General features: G+C 29.9%; 1 protein-coding gene across 1 annotated transcript; it reads left to right on the top strand.

Moving 5' to 3' along the window:
- The first annotated feature begins 499 nt into the window (after positions 1–499).
- LOC115713254 (chalcone synthase-like protein 1) lies at positions 500–4,205 on the top strand. The gene is made up of 2 exons (XM_030641739.2): positions 500–751; positions 3,062–4,205. The coding sequence occupies exons 1-2, from the start codon at positions 565–567 to the stop codon at positions 4,057–4,059; spliced, it is 1,185 nt and encodes a 394-aa protein (XP_030497599.2). The 5' UTR covers positions 500–564; the 3' UTR covers positions 4,060–4,205.
- Positions 4,206–17,140: the final 12,935 nt, after the last annotated feature.

Genomic DNA, 17,140 nt, shown 5'->3' with positions numbered 1-17,140 from the left:
GCTTTATTGTCTATATTTCCGGGGGCAGTTTTATCCTATGTGGCTTGCGTTTTGTTTTTCGCAGCTCATGGTTTGGCAAAACATGCCTTTCGGTTAGACAATGAGCTATTCTTGTTCGAGGGGCTTCATCGCTGATTGTGGTGTGCTGCATTGTTAATCATGTGTGACTTTGTTCACCACGTCAAAAAAAAAAAATATACAAACTTAATACTTAATTAATTACACTAATAGCTAAGGTGCTAGGTTGTGCTATTTCTCCATTGAAATTAACTATCAAAGTTTGTGGAATTGTTGTTGAAGTTTAATTAAAGTCCAAAGAAATTACAATCGTGCATGTATCAAAGTCTAAATTAATAGTACGTACGTAGTTGGTGTGTGTGAGTGTGTTGGATTGTATACATTTGCATACGTGGCCACTCAGATGACCGTCCATTTAACCTAATAATTGATTCAACTTATACTTCATATATATTTCCTCACTCTATATATAATATATATATAAATATCTTTCTAAGCAATATATAATACAATACATATACATATATACATTATTATAATTATTATATGATGGCATCCATAAGTGTGGACCAAATTCGAAAGGCTCAACGTGCCAATGGTCCGGCCACCGTGCTAGCCATCGGAACGGCCAATCCTCCTACTTCCTTCTACCAAGCTGATTATCCTGATTTCTACTTCCGAGTCACCAAAAACCAACACATGACTGAGCTCAAGGACAAGTTTAAACGAATATGTATGTCATATATTCAACTATATTACTATAATATACATATATCTTTATATATTAAAAGTGTCTATCTAACGGCATTTCTTGTTTAACATTCTTGGTTTAACAGAATATACTTAAAATAAAAGAATATTCTGTTAAATTTAACGATTAGGTTTGATCTCCCGTTAAAAAATAAACCCAATAATTAAACCCAAAAAAATTAAACAATCTTTTAAATAAACAATCTTTTAAATATTAATAATCTCTTTTTAAATTAAAAAAATCATCTTAGCCACATATCTCTCTAACAAACCTATGTTGGGAGAATATTAATAATTTTTTTATTTATTTTTTTAAAAAAAAAAATATAGATAAAATATTTAGAAAAGATAATATAAAAGAATATTGATTGTGTTGGCTTAGACATTTTTGGGCTTGGGCTTAAAAAAATAATAATAAAAAAAAAGATAAAATGGGCTGTAATTAGTATTTACCTTATATGTTTGTGCTTATTTTTAGTTTTATTTTTAATTTTACCACCAAGAGTAGAAGGTTGAAAAATATTAGAATATGAAAATATTATTGGTGCTTATTAGTAATTTGCAAAGAATGTGAAAGTCTATAAATATATAGTTGTGTAGCTATTATTAGATATGAAATGAGATAATAGAACTTTTTTCAATTAGAAGATTAATGTACATTTTACTATTGATAACATACATTATTATAACACAACTATATTTTACTTACTAAATATACTGACACATATTTTATTTTTATAAAATAAATCGTTCAAATAATTGTACTATTTTAATTATTAATTCAAATAAAAAACTAAAATATTAAATAAAACTAACACTACGTGGCTTGGCACGTAACAATCACCTAGTAAATATATATGTGCCATAGATATTGTGTAGTAAAATATTTGTTTATATAGTCAATATATAATGCTAAATCCTACAAGTTTAAACGGATATATGTATACTACTAGTAATAAAAAAAATATTTTTATTTATTTTTAGATTATATAGGTTTTTAAATTTAAAATAATTAAACATTATATATGATCACGTGATAGATGACACTTTGGATTTTCCCAACGTAGTTAGGGACGGAGCCAAATCATCTGTCCCAATTTTTCCCTGTCTCCCTATCCCAATCCAATTAAAATGCTCCACCTCAATTAATTTAAAATGTATATCCCCCTTTTCAATAGAGTTAATATATTTAAAGACTATTTTATTTTACCATTAATTTCTTCTGATAGAATTTTTTTTTGGTTAAATGTTCTTTTCATACTTTTTTTTAATAAAAAAAAAATATACAATAAAGAAACTTGAATAAAATAAAATGAATTCCGTTAGAAAAAAGAAGAAGAAGAATAAAATAACATTTTAGTTAAAAAATAATATAATTTTATATAAAAAAAATAGACCTATTTCTTTTATTTCAGATTTTTTTTTATTAAGAATCTTCTTTTTTTTTAAAAAAAAATTAAACTATGTTATCTTTAATATTTTTTAAATATTAATATTAATAATATATATTTTTTTTAAATGTATTAGTATTACAATTTATGTTAATATTAATAATATATTAGGGTAAAATCTAATTTATTCAAGTGTCTTCATTATTTTTTTTTTAAAATAATGACATGACAATAAATTATTATTAACAATAAAATAAAATGGTCCTTAAATATATTAATTCTCTTTATTTTGGAAAGAAAAATATATTCACTCTGTTAATAAATATACATTTAATTGAGGTGGAGCATTTTAATTAGATTGGGATAGAGAGACAGAGAAAAATTGGGACAGAAGATTTGGCTCCGTTAGGGACTGGTACATTGAATAAGGAAATGTTCTATTAAAAAGTTGTATGTCATACTGTGTTAAACCAATCTAAATTTGACACCTCAACTAATTTTTCATTTATTAAAAAATGAACCATTTATATAGTTTTTTTTCTTAAAATGCTCAAATAATTTTCACAGTGAGATTAATTTAATACACTATGAAACACAATCTTTTAACATAAAATCTTGATTCCTGGTAGATTTTGCCAAAAAAAAAAAATGGTAATTTAAGTTAATTAATTCTATACTAATAGCTCATTTCAATTTAGGACCGGCCCTGTTGACACCATGTAAAAAATCTCGTGTGCGATTTTACTTTTTGCAATCTTTTATTTTTGTGCTAATGTTTGATCGATCAAGATTGGTTTCTGATTGACCCTACTTTTGTTTTGATTAATCAACTTAATTATTCATAATTTCAGATTAATTGATCATAACAAACTAATCATTTTAAGACGCATGCATGTTTACAGGCGAGAAAACTACAATAAAGAAGCGTCACCTATACTTGACCGAAGATCACCTAAATCAGCATCCAAACTTACTGGAATACATGGCACCATCTCTAAACACACGTCAAGATATGTTGGTGGTTGAGATTCCCAAGCTAGGGAAGGAGGCAGCAATGAAAGCCATCAAAGAATGGGGCCAGCCTAAATCAAGAATCACCCATTTAATCTTTTGTAGCACTAACGGTGTAGACATGCCCGGTGCCGATTACGAATGTGCGAAGCTTCTGGGTCTCAGCTCATCTGTGAAGCGTGTGATGTTGTACCAACAAGGTTGCCATGCAGGTGGTTCTGTTCTCCGCATAGCCAAGGATCTAGCAGAGAACAACAAGGGTGCTCGTATTCTCACTGTAAACTCAGAAATCACAATCGGAATCTTTCATAGCCCGGACGAAACTTATTTTGATGGCATGGTTGGTCAAGCTTTGTTTGGAGATGGAGCTTCTGCCACCATTGTGGGTGCTGATCCAGATAAGGAAATCGGGGAACGACCGATCTTTGAAATGGTTTCGGCTGCACAAGAATTTATACCAAACTCAGATGGAGCAGTGGATGGGCATTTAACAGAAGCGGGACTCGTGTATCACATCCAGAAGGACGTGCCTGGGTTGATATCTAAAAACATTGAGAAGAGCTTGGTTGAAGCCTTGAATCCAATTGGGATTAGTGATTGGAACTCCTTATTCTGGATTGTGCATCCGGGTGGCCCGGCCATTCTAAATGCTGTTGAGGCTAAGCTCCATCTGAAGAAGGAGAAAATGGCAGACACTCGCTATGTGCTGAGTGAGTATGGGAACATGTCAAGTGTAAGCATCTTTTTCATAATGGATAAGTTAAGAAAGAGGTCATTAGAGGAAGGGAAGTCCACCACAGGAGATGGATTTGAGTGGGGTGTGCTTTTTGGGTTTGGACCTGGTTTGACAGTGGAGACAATTGTCTTGCACGCCTTGCAAACTAGCTAGGCTTTAATAACTTATTTATCCTAAGCTATATTTATACAATATTTTCATAATAATTGTTGTTGTAACAGTTGCATGGTACGTTGTGGCAAATGGTGAATGATATCTTTTTTATATATTCAATAACAAATTACAAGCTTGGATTCTCATGGTCTTGTTCTTTGTGATATTGTTTTTCCATTTGATATTAAAAATTATAATACTAATTTGTTAGGATTGGTACCCTTAAAGGTTATTTCTAAAATAATTACTAAATATTGAAATAAAAAAAATTATATTTACTCATAATTATATTTAGAGTAATTTGCGGCATAACCTCCTTAAGTGGTCAGGTTTTTGCAACTAACCCCCATTTCTAAAATTTTGGCGGTAAAACCTCCTAAACTAGTGTTCTGTTAGCACTTAGTCCTTTCCATCCATTTTTGGCGGTTAACTGCCATGGTGGAATAATTATTTCAAAAAAAAAATAAAAAATAAAAAAAAATTCTTTAAAAATTAAAAAATTTAAAATTTAAAAAAAAAACAATTTTTAAAAAATAAATAATAAAAAAAAAAACCCTAATAACCCTATCCCATTCCCACGCCCTCCTCCTCCTCCTCCTTCTCCTTCTCCTTCTTCTTCTTCTTCTTCTTCTTCTTCTTCTTCTTCTTCTTCTTCTTCTTCTTCTTCTTCTTCTTCTTCTTCTTCTCTGCTAAGACAAACATACCCACTACCAAGAATATTAAGAACAATGAGCTCCACCTTTCATTTTCCTTTTCTACGTTACAACCTTTCAGCCAAGTTCCAGCTTTTCAAGATGAGAGCCTTTCACTCTTCGGTCAATACTTGCGTTCGCCCAACTTTCCAGATTTATCTCCGTTACGTCGTTCGAATACTCTCCGCTCGATTGAGGTCCTCCATTGCTCCCGACTCGGCTGCCATTGCTGAGTCCATCAAGCGCCGACTCGCTAATAGGTAAGTCTTCCCAGGCCCTTGTTGGGTTTTATGCCCTAAATAAAACTCTTTACAATCTGATTAGTAATCAACATAAGAAATTTGAAGTGATTGATGTTTGCATGAATTTTACATGCTAATGGTTTAATATGTTTAATATGTTTATTACATTCATACACACAAAATCAGTTAAATCCAGATCATATGTTTATTCACAATTATAGTATCGTCAACACAGTGGAATGTGATTATGATCATATGCATCAAAAGTTTTGGTCCCTGTTTCATCAGTGTTATTGGATTTACACTAATGTGATAATCAGCGATGATGTGTACTTACACTTGGAGTAAGTGTTATGTTCTTTCCAGGACATTAGTAAAGTATACTAGTTTCGAATGTATGGAGTATACATTGGACTGGACCGATATTGCAACTAAGTTAAGATATTACAAACTTACCGTTATACATATCTTTCCAAGTCAATATCAGTAGTTGATCTTAAGATTAAAAAGAATCTAAATCCTGATATGCTTGGGCTCAACTCAGGAGTACTATTCATGTTCTTAGATTTATTAGTTAAGCCTACCTTTGGGTCAGGGTGATACGTATATTTTGGGAACATGATAGTATGATTGAGTGGGAGTGGTGAACATAAATATGGAATCTATAGCTTCTACTAGTGTATAGAAGTTAAGTGATGATTCCCTTCGAGCTTAGCAAATAGAAGTAAATGGATGAGCTCTTGTTTAACTGACTAATTATTAGATCACTAAATACCATTTACAGGTAGCTAAGTGTTTTAAGGGGCAAAATACATTGAGGGGTGAGAACGGTAAAGAAATCCCATCTCGATGTAAATCATCTATATAGAGGATCTTTAAATCACAATAAGATTATAACAATGGTTAAATGAGATAGTATATTGGTATCGTGAAACATACAATATGCTCTATATAAGTCTGAGAGTGCAATTCTAAGTTCTAAGAGTGGATTCAACGAAGAATTAATAAGTAGGAATTTACTTGGTAAATTTGGTTCACTTATTGGAAGCTCAGCATATAGATCCATGGTCCCCATTCTAGTTGAGAACATTCTGCTTGTAAGACTCATTAATTGATTCGTGATTGATCAATTATAATTCTAAAATTAGACTATGTCTAATTTTATGAATTTTCACTATTCAGGGGTGAAATTGTAAGGAAAAGAGTTTTATGTCTAATTAATAATTAAATTAAATGACAATATTATTTAATAATCTATTTTAGTTATTAAATAATTAGTTTTGGCATTTAAAAGGTTAGAATTGGAAAATTAGCGTTTTTGAGAAAATAGAGATAAAATTTGATAAAATTGCAAAATTAAGTAAGGCCCAATAGCACCATATGGCCGGCCACTTAATGATGATTTTTCAAATTATTATTTTCATTATTTTAATGCCAAATAATTCTAAACCTAGACCTAGTAGTTGCCTATAAATAGAAAGTGATGGCTCATTCACAACACATGCTTTCATAAGCCTTTCTGACAGAAAATTCTCTCTTCAGAAAACTGAGCCTTCCTCACTCTCTACCTTGGCCGAAATCTCTCTCTCTCTCTCTTTTCCCTTCATCTTTTTCGTGACCCTAGTGAAAGAGTAAGTGCCCACACACAGCAAGCAGTAACTCAATCATAGATTGGAAGACTGTGAAGGATCAAAGCTTGAAGAAGAAGGAGATTCGGGCTCAGATCTTGATTATACTCTGCTACAGAAAGGAATCAAGGGTTAGAGATCTGAGTGGAAGGAGACATTTATTCCGCTGCATCAATGTAAGGTTTTCTTAACTTTATATGTGTTTATTTTATCGTTTTAGAAAGTTCATATTTAGGATGTTAATAAACATACTTGTGAGTAGATCTAAGATCCTGGTAAAATAATTCCAAACAACTGGCCTCAGAGCCATGGTAATTGATTTAGTTACATGTAATTTGGACTTTAAAATGATTGTTTGTATGTTCTTTGGATGGTATCATGTTGTATTGAGTGTTATTTGATGATTGATTGATGATTGTGAAATTTTCGTGAAAAATAATTGTTATTTCGGTTCTGAAATTATTTTTATTGGATAGTATGGAAACAATTAAGCAAGTTAGCCTTTTACAGAACTCAATTTGGATTTTATTTGAATTAGTTATGATTTTTTGAAGATTTGACAAAATCGGGTCTGTGCTGATATTTTCCTGCGATCGCAGAACTGTCCGTACAGTTTCGAATTTTTTCTTTTTTCTTCAATTTTTCATACTTTTTCATGGAATCAACTTCCAATTTTTTTGTATGGTTTTGTATATATACTATTACTATTCCTAATTCAATTCTAATTATCATTTTGAATTAATTTAATTTTTTTTAATTTAATTCAAGATATTAGTGTAATTTGAATTTGAATAGAATTAGTATTTATCTTTTTGCTTAAAAATCTATCTTATTTTTAAATTTGATTATATTTTTTTAAAATTTTAAGGTCAGATTTTATAAGATATTTATCATATCTTTTAAGATATTTATAATATCTTTTAAGATATTTTAAAAATATCTTATCTTTTAAGATATTTTAAAAATATCTTATCTTTTAAGATTTTTTAATTAAATCTTTTTAGATATTTTGACCATATTTAAATTTAAAATAAGATATTTATAATCATGTAATTTTAAATAGATATAAGATATTTTGCTAACTTTTAAATTTTGTTATTTTATTTATTTGAATTAAATTTAAAAATCTGAAAAGATATTTCATTTATCTTTTCTAATTTTTATTTAATTTTTATTTTTAAAATAACATTTAATTTTTAAAAGTAGTTAGCAAATTTTGAAATGATATTTAGGTTGGTTGAAACCTAATTTTTCAAAAAGTAGGTTTAATTTTAAATATTTTTTTAAAAATTTCGAAATTTAATTTTTTTTTTATTTCCGAAATTAAATTTTTTTTAATTTTATTTTATTTTTCGAAAATTAAATTTTTTATTTAATTATTTATTTTTCGAAATTATTTATTTAAAATTAAATAAATCCTACTTCCAACTATCCAGCTAACCTTGTTGCAGGAGTATGTGTTTTTAGCTTATGTGTAAGTTTTTAAAAACCTATTATTACTTGATTGGAAATAGCCATGGTTACTTTTTGCCAGATCTAATGATCTGATGGCTCCCTTGGTCAAGTTAATAATTTGTAATAGGTAAATTTTACAATCTTCTTTCATCTGTGTATGACCAAGCAACATGATAGGATCCATCCAAAGTGTGCCTGTGTGAGCCTATATGTTTATTTTATTATATAGATGCATATAGGTTGTTGCTAAATAAAATGTCACACCATGATAGATTTTATTTAGGTCCATTTAGTTATTGGACCTATTCAATTAATAACAGTTATTCATTTTAAGGTTAAATTCCTCTCTTTTGGGCCTTGTGTGAGAGTTGGGAGCCATAGAAGTGGGTACGACATACTGAACCCAGCACCCCCTCACATGAACTACCCCAATTGTGAAGGCCCATTTGCCTGATTTGAATAACTGTACTAGGTTAATTATATTAGTTTGACCTAATAAAATTGAGTTAGCAACATAATTAACTTTTAAAATATATGAAAATTTATTTTTCATTTTAATATTTTAAAGTTAATTTTAAGAAAAACACTTTTAGTTTAGATATTATTTCTAGATAAACTATTTGTATTTTTCTTGTATTTAATTAAATATAGAATTTTAACTAACTAAGATTCTTTCTGGAGCTTATTTAATTAAATATTCCTATTTAAGTTATAAATTAGTTGTATCAACTGATTTTTCTTATCTAACTTAAATTTGAATATTTGATTTAAATTTTTAATCAAGTTGAGGAATCCTAGGCATTAGTTATTAAAGATTCTTAAGATATTTTTTAAGTTAATATCTTTTCAAATATAAACTTGAAATGGAATATCTTAGATATTTTTTTGGTTAATATCTTTTCAAATATTAACTTTAAAAAGATATCTTCAAATTAAGTGGTTACAACTTAATTTGTGATATTTAATTAAATCTAGATTTGAAATTATTTAAGTTTTAGATTTTTTCTATATAACTTAAATTAGATATTTTTTAAATTTTGAAAAGATACTTAGTCAAATAAGATATTTTCTAGATAGTAATTTCTAGACTACTTATTATTTCTAATATTTAAATAAGAAAATCATACTTTGTGAAATTAATTATTTAAATAATTAATTTTGGTACAATTTTATTAAGTATATTTTTCCTAGTATTAAATAGAAATTAATAATTAAGCCTTCTCTACACTTAATTATTATTTCTTGAATTTAATACATTTAATTAAGTTGAAAAATCTAAATATCTAAGTTGATTTTCATCATGATACTTAAATATTTATTGATCTTTCATGACACTTAATTAAATAGAAAATTATTTTTAGGTTGAAATTTAATTTCTCAACTTAAATTTAAATAATTTTCAATATATATATTTTCCTTTATTTTATTAATCAATTTCGAAATTTGCATTTTATTTATGCAATATTTTCGAATTTTTTGAAAAATAGATTGAGTTGTAAATTAATTATTTATTTTAATTAATTCTTGGACCAACTCAAGTCAATGATTTTTTCATTTAATTGATTAATTTAAAATAAATGAATTTAAAATATATATATATATATATATTATTAGAAATTGAATTAACTAGTCAAAAGAAAATCTAGATAGGTAATATTTTTGCTTGAAGTATTTCTTTTCTATTTTTAATTATTTTTCGAAAATTGTATTTTCATATACTTTAAATTTTCGAACCCAATAAATATATTCTCAAAGGAAATTTTTAAGTTGCTAATTATTTATTTAATTCAACTTAAATTAATTTCCTTAATATTTATATTTAAGATTATTACTAAGATGGAAGTAATTAATTTTATTTCAATCACCATCTAAGTATAATTTTATAAATATTATATTAAATTCTTATTTTTTGAATTTTAATTCTTAATTTAGAATTTAATGAGATTTATTTATTAGAATAATAAAGAAAATACATTTTAAACAATGAGCTTTATTATTATTAAGATATTCGATCTCCATTGTGGGTTTTACACCTCGTTTGTTTTAGTGAGTAATCCTCCCTAATGGAGGAACGTTCATTAGCAATTTCGCATCGTTTAATCTCGCATGATAAGTGGTTTGTAAGTGTTTTATATGGTATAGATCACCCTAATGGTGCGACCATATTTGACTTGCAAATTGCGAAACAATGGTAGAAGCTCATGAGATAGAATAGCCTTGACTCTCGCCTAAACGGGACAACGCTGGATTCTGATCTTGATCGAATAAAAGGTTGCTAGAATGTTTAACATTTTAGATGAGCTGACAACTCTATTCAATGGATGGTAGCTTTGACTCTCGCCTAAACGGGACACTGATATCAGTTTGTTGAAAACCTTGGAAATTATTTAGGATTGAATTTTTTAAGTATTTTCTCATATCATTCCTACTTGCTATGTGCTTATAATTTCTGAATTGATTTTGTGTGTTAAACCATTATTAATTTCTATTTGTTGATTTCTATTATTTTGTAGTATCCTGTTTTGTCAAAATGAATCCCATGTTATCACTGTTGACTGAAAATAAGCTGAATGGATCTAACTTTAATAAATAGAATGAGAACATTAATATTGCTCTCATAGGAGAAAGTGCCTTGTTTGTTTTAACTGAGCCGTCACACGAAGTGCACAGGGATAATGCATCCAAAGCTGTGAAAGAAAAGTATGAGCGTTGGCAGAAGGCAAATGACAAAGCTCTATACTTTATGCTTTCTAGCATGGTTGACACCCTCAAAACTCGGTTTTCTAAAACCGAGAAGGCTGCTGAAGTTGTGACGAAGTTAAATGAGCTATTCGGTAAGGCATCACTTCAGTCACGCTTTGACGCGACTAAGAAGTACATCAATGCACGGATGGAACCTCATCAAAACGTGCGTGATCATGTCCTCCTCATGTCCAGTTATTTCCAAGAAGCCCAGGATCATGGTGCTGAAATGGACAGTGCTACTCAAGTTAGTCTTATCTTGAATAGCCTGACTCCAGCATTTCTACCATACACATCAAATTATGTCATGAATAAGAAGGAAATTGACTTTCATGAATTAGTCAATGACCTTCAAACTTATGAAAATTTGATTGGAGGACCCAAGAAGAAAGTGTGTAAACCTCATAATCCTGGTAATGGTAATGGGACGATAAAACCTGAAGCAAATGTTGCATCTGCTTCAAAGCCCAAATCGAAGAAGAAGTGGAAGAACACCAAGAAGCGAGCCAAAGCCATGAAAAAGGCTGCTCCTTCTGGTGATGCTACACTTAAAGGAAAGTGTTTCTACTGCAATGAGAAAGGTCATTGGAAACCCCAGTGTCCTAAACTTCTTGCAAAGAAACAAGGTATTTCCATTTATAAACTTTAAAAGTTTAGTGAATTATTATCCAATTGGATTTATGATTTTGGACTAAACTTTGTTTATTTGTTTTCTTCTTCTTATAGGCCCAGCTACTTGAACTCAATTGAGTTGGATCAGAAAGCTGGACCAAGGGTGAAATCGTCCAGATGAAGATGAAGCTCTTCAATTTTTTGAATTAATTGTTTTAGTTTAAAAACAATTTGGATTTCAAATTTTAGTTAGGGATATTTATCCCTGTTTCTCTCACATTGTTGCAATACATTTTTTTATTAATAAAGTTTCTTATTTTCGAAATCACTATTGCAATTTATGAGATTGAGCTTCATTTAATTTATCTTCATCAATTATTACCACATTATATTTGTATGTTTGTATGTGTAAGTGTTTTTATTATTGATGCAAATTCTATAATATTTACAACTCTTCATAGAGTTATGTTAAATAAACACTAGAAATTATTTCTATGTTTATTAATAATTGTTAATTCTAATACAATTATTAAGAATTTGTTTAATAAAAGGATATTTTGATCTGATAGGGGTGGAGAAAAGTTAAGAAAACTATGCAGTTCAACGATCTTTTATATCTAATGAACTCTGGATAGTATTCAACTCCACATAAACTCTATCACACTTAGAGAATCACGATCTTTACAACCTTTAGGAATGGATCATAATCTCTATATACTTAGGGGTGGAGGTTATCCATAGTACCCTATATGTATATTCTTAGGGGTGGAGTCTATTCCACAATTCCCTATGAAACACATATCTTGTTTAAACATAGAAGTAATATAATGAGTCAGCTATTGTCAATATAAATTCTTGATCTTGATTGTATGTTCCATTTCGATTTTACTATTGTAAGTAAAAGTTTGATACCTTTGTAAGTTCTTTGTTAAAGTTTCACACTACCTTAATTGAGTGGGAGAATTTTAAAGTTCTATACCCATCTTCATTAGGTTGATAATTGTGATAGGTACTTAAGAACACTTCTGAAAAGCAAATCTAACCATTCACATGGATAGGTATAGCTTATCAGAATTATGAGAATAAGATAAAGAACTCTATTTCAGTCCATTCGAATGACTTGAACCAAGAATTCTAAATCCTCATAAAATTTGATGGTATCTTAATTTTGATTACTTTAATCTCTGGCATGTATTTTTCACTTCAAATACTAGTCTGTTATGTTGATGACTTAGTCTTGACTTAAAGTTTTAGACTAATACAAAAGTCACAACTAGGTAACTCTCCAAACAATCAGAGGTTAAAAGTATTATTTAACCAGACATCTGCTATTGAGTGGGAGCTATCTGAGATGTAATCAAATTGGGAACATTAGAAGATATTCAAGAAGGATTTATGAAAGTGATCTATATGTTAGATATTAAGGAACTGTGTATCAGTTGTCTTTGTATCTCACCATCTAATTTCGATTTCTATAAGATGGTGCTTACTTTGGGGGTGGAGGAATTATTGTATAATAATTCAAGCTCTACCAGAAAAGAACTACAACTTGGTCTATTCGAAAATACCATAAAGTTATATCACTGAAGAAAAGTCTACACTGTATTATCTCAATTACATATTTTAAAATATGAGAGATATGTCCTCTGTTAATTCAGATGTACTTTTAAAACAGTAAATATTTCAGTATCCCTTGATGAGTAAAGCATATAGTAAAGGATGTTTCATAAGAGTATTTATGAACTAGTTTCCAGAAGTTTGGGTGGATTCAAATATACTACACTTGATCTGAAGATCAAGACATCAGATTGACCTATTTGCACAGTTTGTTTTATATTAGTGCAAGTGGGAGTTTGTTGGGTTTTATGCCCTAAATAAAACTCTTTACAATCTGATTAGTAATCAACATAAGAAATTTGAAGTGATTGATGTTTGCATGAATTTTACATGCTAATGGTTTAATATGTTTAATATGTTTATTACATTCATACACACAAAATCAGTTAAATCCAGATCATATGTTTATTCACAATTACAGTATCGTCAACACAGTGGAATGTGATTGTGATCATATGCATCAAAAGTTTTGGTCCCTGTTACATCAGTGTTATTGGATTTACACTAATGTGATAATCAGCGATGATGTGTACTTACACTTGGAGTAAGTGTTATGTTCTTTCCAGGACATTAGTAAAGTATACTAGTTTCGAATGTATGGAGTATACATTGGACTGGACCGATATTGCAACTAAGTTAAGATATTACAAACTTACCGTTATACATATCTTTCCAAGTCAATATATCAGTAGTTGATCTTAAGATTAAAAAGAATCTAAATCCTGATATGCTTGGGCTCAACTCAGGAGTACTATTCATGTTCTTAGATTTATTAGTTAAGCCTACCTTTGGGTCAGGGTGATACGTATATTTTGGGAACATGATAGTATGATTGAGTGGGAGTGGTGAACATAAATATGGAATCTATAGCTTATACTGGTGTATAGAAGTTAAGTGATGATTCCCTTCGAGCTTAGCAAATAGAAGTAAATGGATGAGCTCTTGTTTAACTGACTAATTATTAGATCACTAAACACCATTTACAGGTAGCTAAGTGTTTTAAGGGGCAAAATACATTGAGGGGTGAGAACGGTAAAGAAATCCCATCTCGATGTAAATCATCTGTATAGAGGATCTTTAAATCACAATAAGATTATAACAATGGTTAAATGAGATAGTATATTGGTATCGTGAAACATACAATATGCTCTATATAAGTCTGAGAGTGCAATTCTAAGTTCTAAGAGTGGATTCAACGAAGAATTAATAAGTAGGAATTTACTTGGTAAATTTGGTTCACTTATTGGAAGCTCAGCATATAGATCCATGGTCCCCATTCTAGTTGAGAACATTCTGCTTGTAAGACTCATTAATTGATTCGTGATTGATCAATTATAATTCTAAAGTTAGACTATGTCTAATTTTATGAATTTTCACTATTCAGGGGTGAAATTGTAAGGAAAAGAGTTTTCTAGGTTTATTTATTTATTAATAGACTTTATATGTATAATTAATAATTAAATTAAATGACAATATTATTTAATAATCTATTTTAGTTATTAAATAATTAGTTTTGGCATTTAAAAGGTTAGAATTGGAAAATTGGCGTTTCTGAGAAAATAGAGATAAAATTTGATAAAATTGCAAAATTAAGTAAGGCCCAATAGCACCATATGGCCGGCCACTTAATGATGATTTTTCAAATTATTATTTTCATTATTTTAATGCCAAATAATTCTAAACCTAGACCTAGTAGTTGCCTATAAATAGAAAGTGATGGCTCATTCACAACACATGCTTTCATAAGTCTTTCTGACAGAAATTTCTCTCTTCAGAAAACTGAGCCTTCCTCACTCTCTACCTTGGCCGAAATCTCTCTCTCTCTCTTTTCCCTTCATCTTTTTCGTGACCCTAGTGAAAGAGTAAGTGCCCACACACAGCAAGCAGTAACTCAATCATAGATTGGAAGACTGTGAAGGATCAAAGCTTGAAGAAGAAGGAGATTCGGGCTCAGATCTTGATTATACTGCTACGTAAAGGAATCAAGGGTTAGAGATCTGAGTGGAAGGAGACATTTATTCCGCTGCATCAATGTAAGGTTTTCTTAACTTTATATGTGTTTATTTTATCGTTTTAGAAAGTTCATATTTAGGATGTTAATAAACATACTTGTGAGTAGATCTAAGATCCTGGTAAAATAATTCCCAACAGCCCTCACTTTTTCCGAGCTTTACAACAAATTCGAATCTGAAACTGGTCCTGGAAGTGTTAATAACAAGTGGGCAGTTCTTCATTTGCTTAATATTATATCTGAGAATAGGAAGAACACTACGACCCAGTTGGATTCTTCGTCGGTTTTACTGCCCAATCTGGCATTTAACGATGCCGAATTGGGTAACGATTTAAGGGTTTCTCGTAAAAGAGGCAGTAAGGAAAAGGGTTGGAATAATGGGGTTTTGTTGGTCTCAAAGGACCCGGAGAATCTAAGAGAGATTGCGTTTAAGGAGTTTGTGAATTTGTTGAAAGAAGAGAATGAAATTTCCGAAGAGGTTTCAGCTTGCGTTCGCCCCTTTGATGAAGATCAAACAAAACCCTTATGCCATTAAAGAGAACGAAGATAAGTTGGGTAAGGTTCTACAGCTTTACGATAAGAGACTCGGGGAGATTCGTTTCTTGGGTGGGGATGAATTTTCTCTGGCCGATCTTTCTCACTTGCCAAACATTAATATTCTGGGTATGTTTGTCTTAGCAGAGAAGAAGAAGAAGAAGGAGGAGGAGGGCGTGGGTATGGGATAGGGTTATTAGGGTTTTTTTTAATTTTTAATTTTTAAATTTTTTTTTTAATTTTAAATTTTTTAATTTTTAAAGAAAATGAGTTTTTTTTATTTTTTATTTTTGAAATAATTATTTTTTTTATTTTTTTAAATATTTATTTACATGAACCAATAAAATTGTGCCACGTGTACATTGTATACACGTGGACATTCCACCATGGCAGTTAACAGCCAAAAATGGATGGAAAGGGCTAAGTGCTAACAGAACACTAGTTTAGGAGGTTTTACCACCAAAATTTTAGAATTGGGGGTTAGTTGCAAAAACCTGGCCACTTAAGGAGGTTATGCCGCAAATTACTCTTATATTTATTTACATATATTTATCTAAAAAAATTATTGTGTGAAACCTCTAAGGCTTCGGTTATTTTGCCTTTAGTTTTTTTTTTTTTGACCCCTTCTGTTTGGAATGCCTTCGATTGCGAGATTTGTCAAAAGTTTCTGTATACGTCGGTTGGTTTGGTCGGGTTATAGCATATTTTTACTAACCCAATATAAATATCGGGTTGCAAATATTTAATCGTAACCCGCCCAATAAAAATTTAGAAAAAGTTCAACCCGCCCAATAATTTTGTCGGTTTGGTCGGGTTAACCCGTCCAAACTGTTCTTCTTTTTTTATTTTTTTTATAATTGATATTGTTAGTTTCTAGAATTGAAGTAATTAAATTTTTTAAAAAAAAATAAAAAATATATTATTTATATTTCAAGCTAAAAAATGGTGTAGTTTAAATTAATTTTAAGAACTTTAATATAAGATAAATATAATTGAGTACCATTACAAGAAAGGGGACCTTTTATCCCACTTTTTTAGTTAACAAAAATAAAAAATGGAATAAAAGATATATTGAGACTTTCTATCCCACTTTTAGATTTGGAGCCTCAAATATGGAGCAAAAAAAATTTTAGACAAGGGCCCTGTTTGGTAGAACGTTGAAAAAAAAATATCAAAGGTAAAAAAATAAGTTCAAGATTCGATTTTTATGGGTTAGCCAAACGGGGATTAAGATTTTTAGGGAAACTGTTTATCCCGATTTTTAGTTTGGATCAAAGGGTTTAGTATGAAACCCTTTTATCCCAGTTTTTAACTAAAAACTGGGATAGAAAGTGTTTCCCTAAAAACAATTTCATCTCGCGAAATCGCATATATCTCTGCTCTAACCTCAACAGAAACCCTCCCAAACTCAGAAACCCTCGCCCAAACCCAGAAACCCTCGCCAGCAAACCCATGTTAGCCTCCATCTCGCCCATACCAGAATCGCCCAAACCCAGCTGCTCAAACGGTTAAAGGTAAACTTTGTTTCTTTATTATTTTTCCCTATTT

Source organism: Cannabis sativa, chromosome X (assembly GCF_029168945.1).
Source record: "Cannabis sativa cultivar Pink pepper isolate KNU-18-1 chromosome X, ASM2916894v1, whole genome shotgun sequence".
In the NCBI taxonomy this organism is placed as follows: domain Eukaryota; kingdom Viridiplantae; phylum Streptophyta; class Magnoliopsida; order Rosales; family Cannabaceae; genus Cannabis; species Cannabis sativa.
Note: the sequence above shows the minus strand (reverse complement) of the source record. Positions and strands in the feature narration are given on the sequence as shown.

Bases quoted from the DNA above. Each gene is read 5' to 3' on its own strand.
- LOC115713254 (XM_030641739.2), top strand. From the start codon at position 565: ATGATGGCATCCATAAGTGTGGACCAAATTCGAAAGGCTCAACGTGCC. The intron at 752-3,061 runs GTATGTCATATA...GCATGTTTACAG, and splicing joins GGACAAGTTTAAACGAATAT to GCGAGAAAACTACAATAAAG.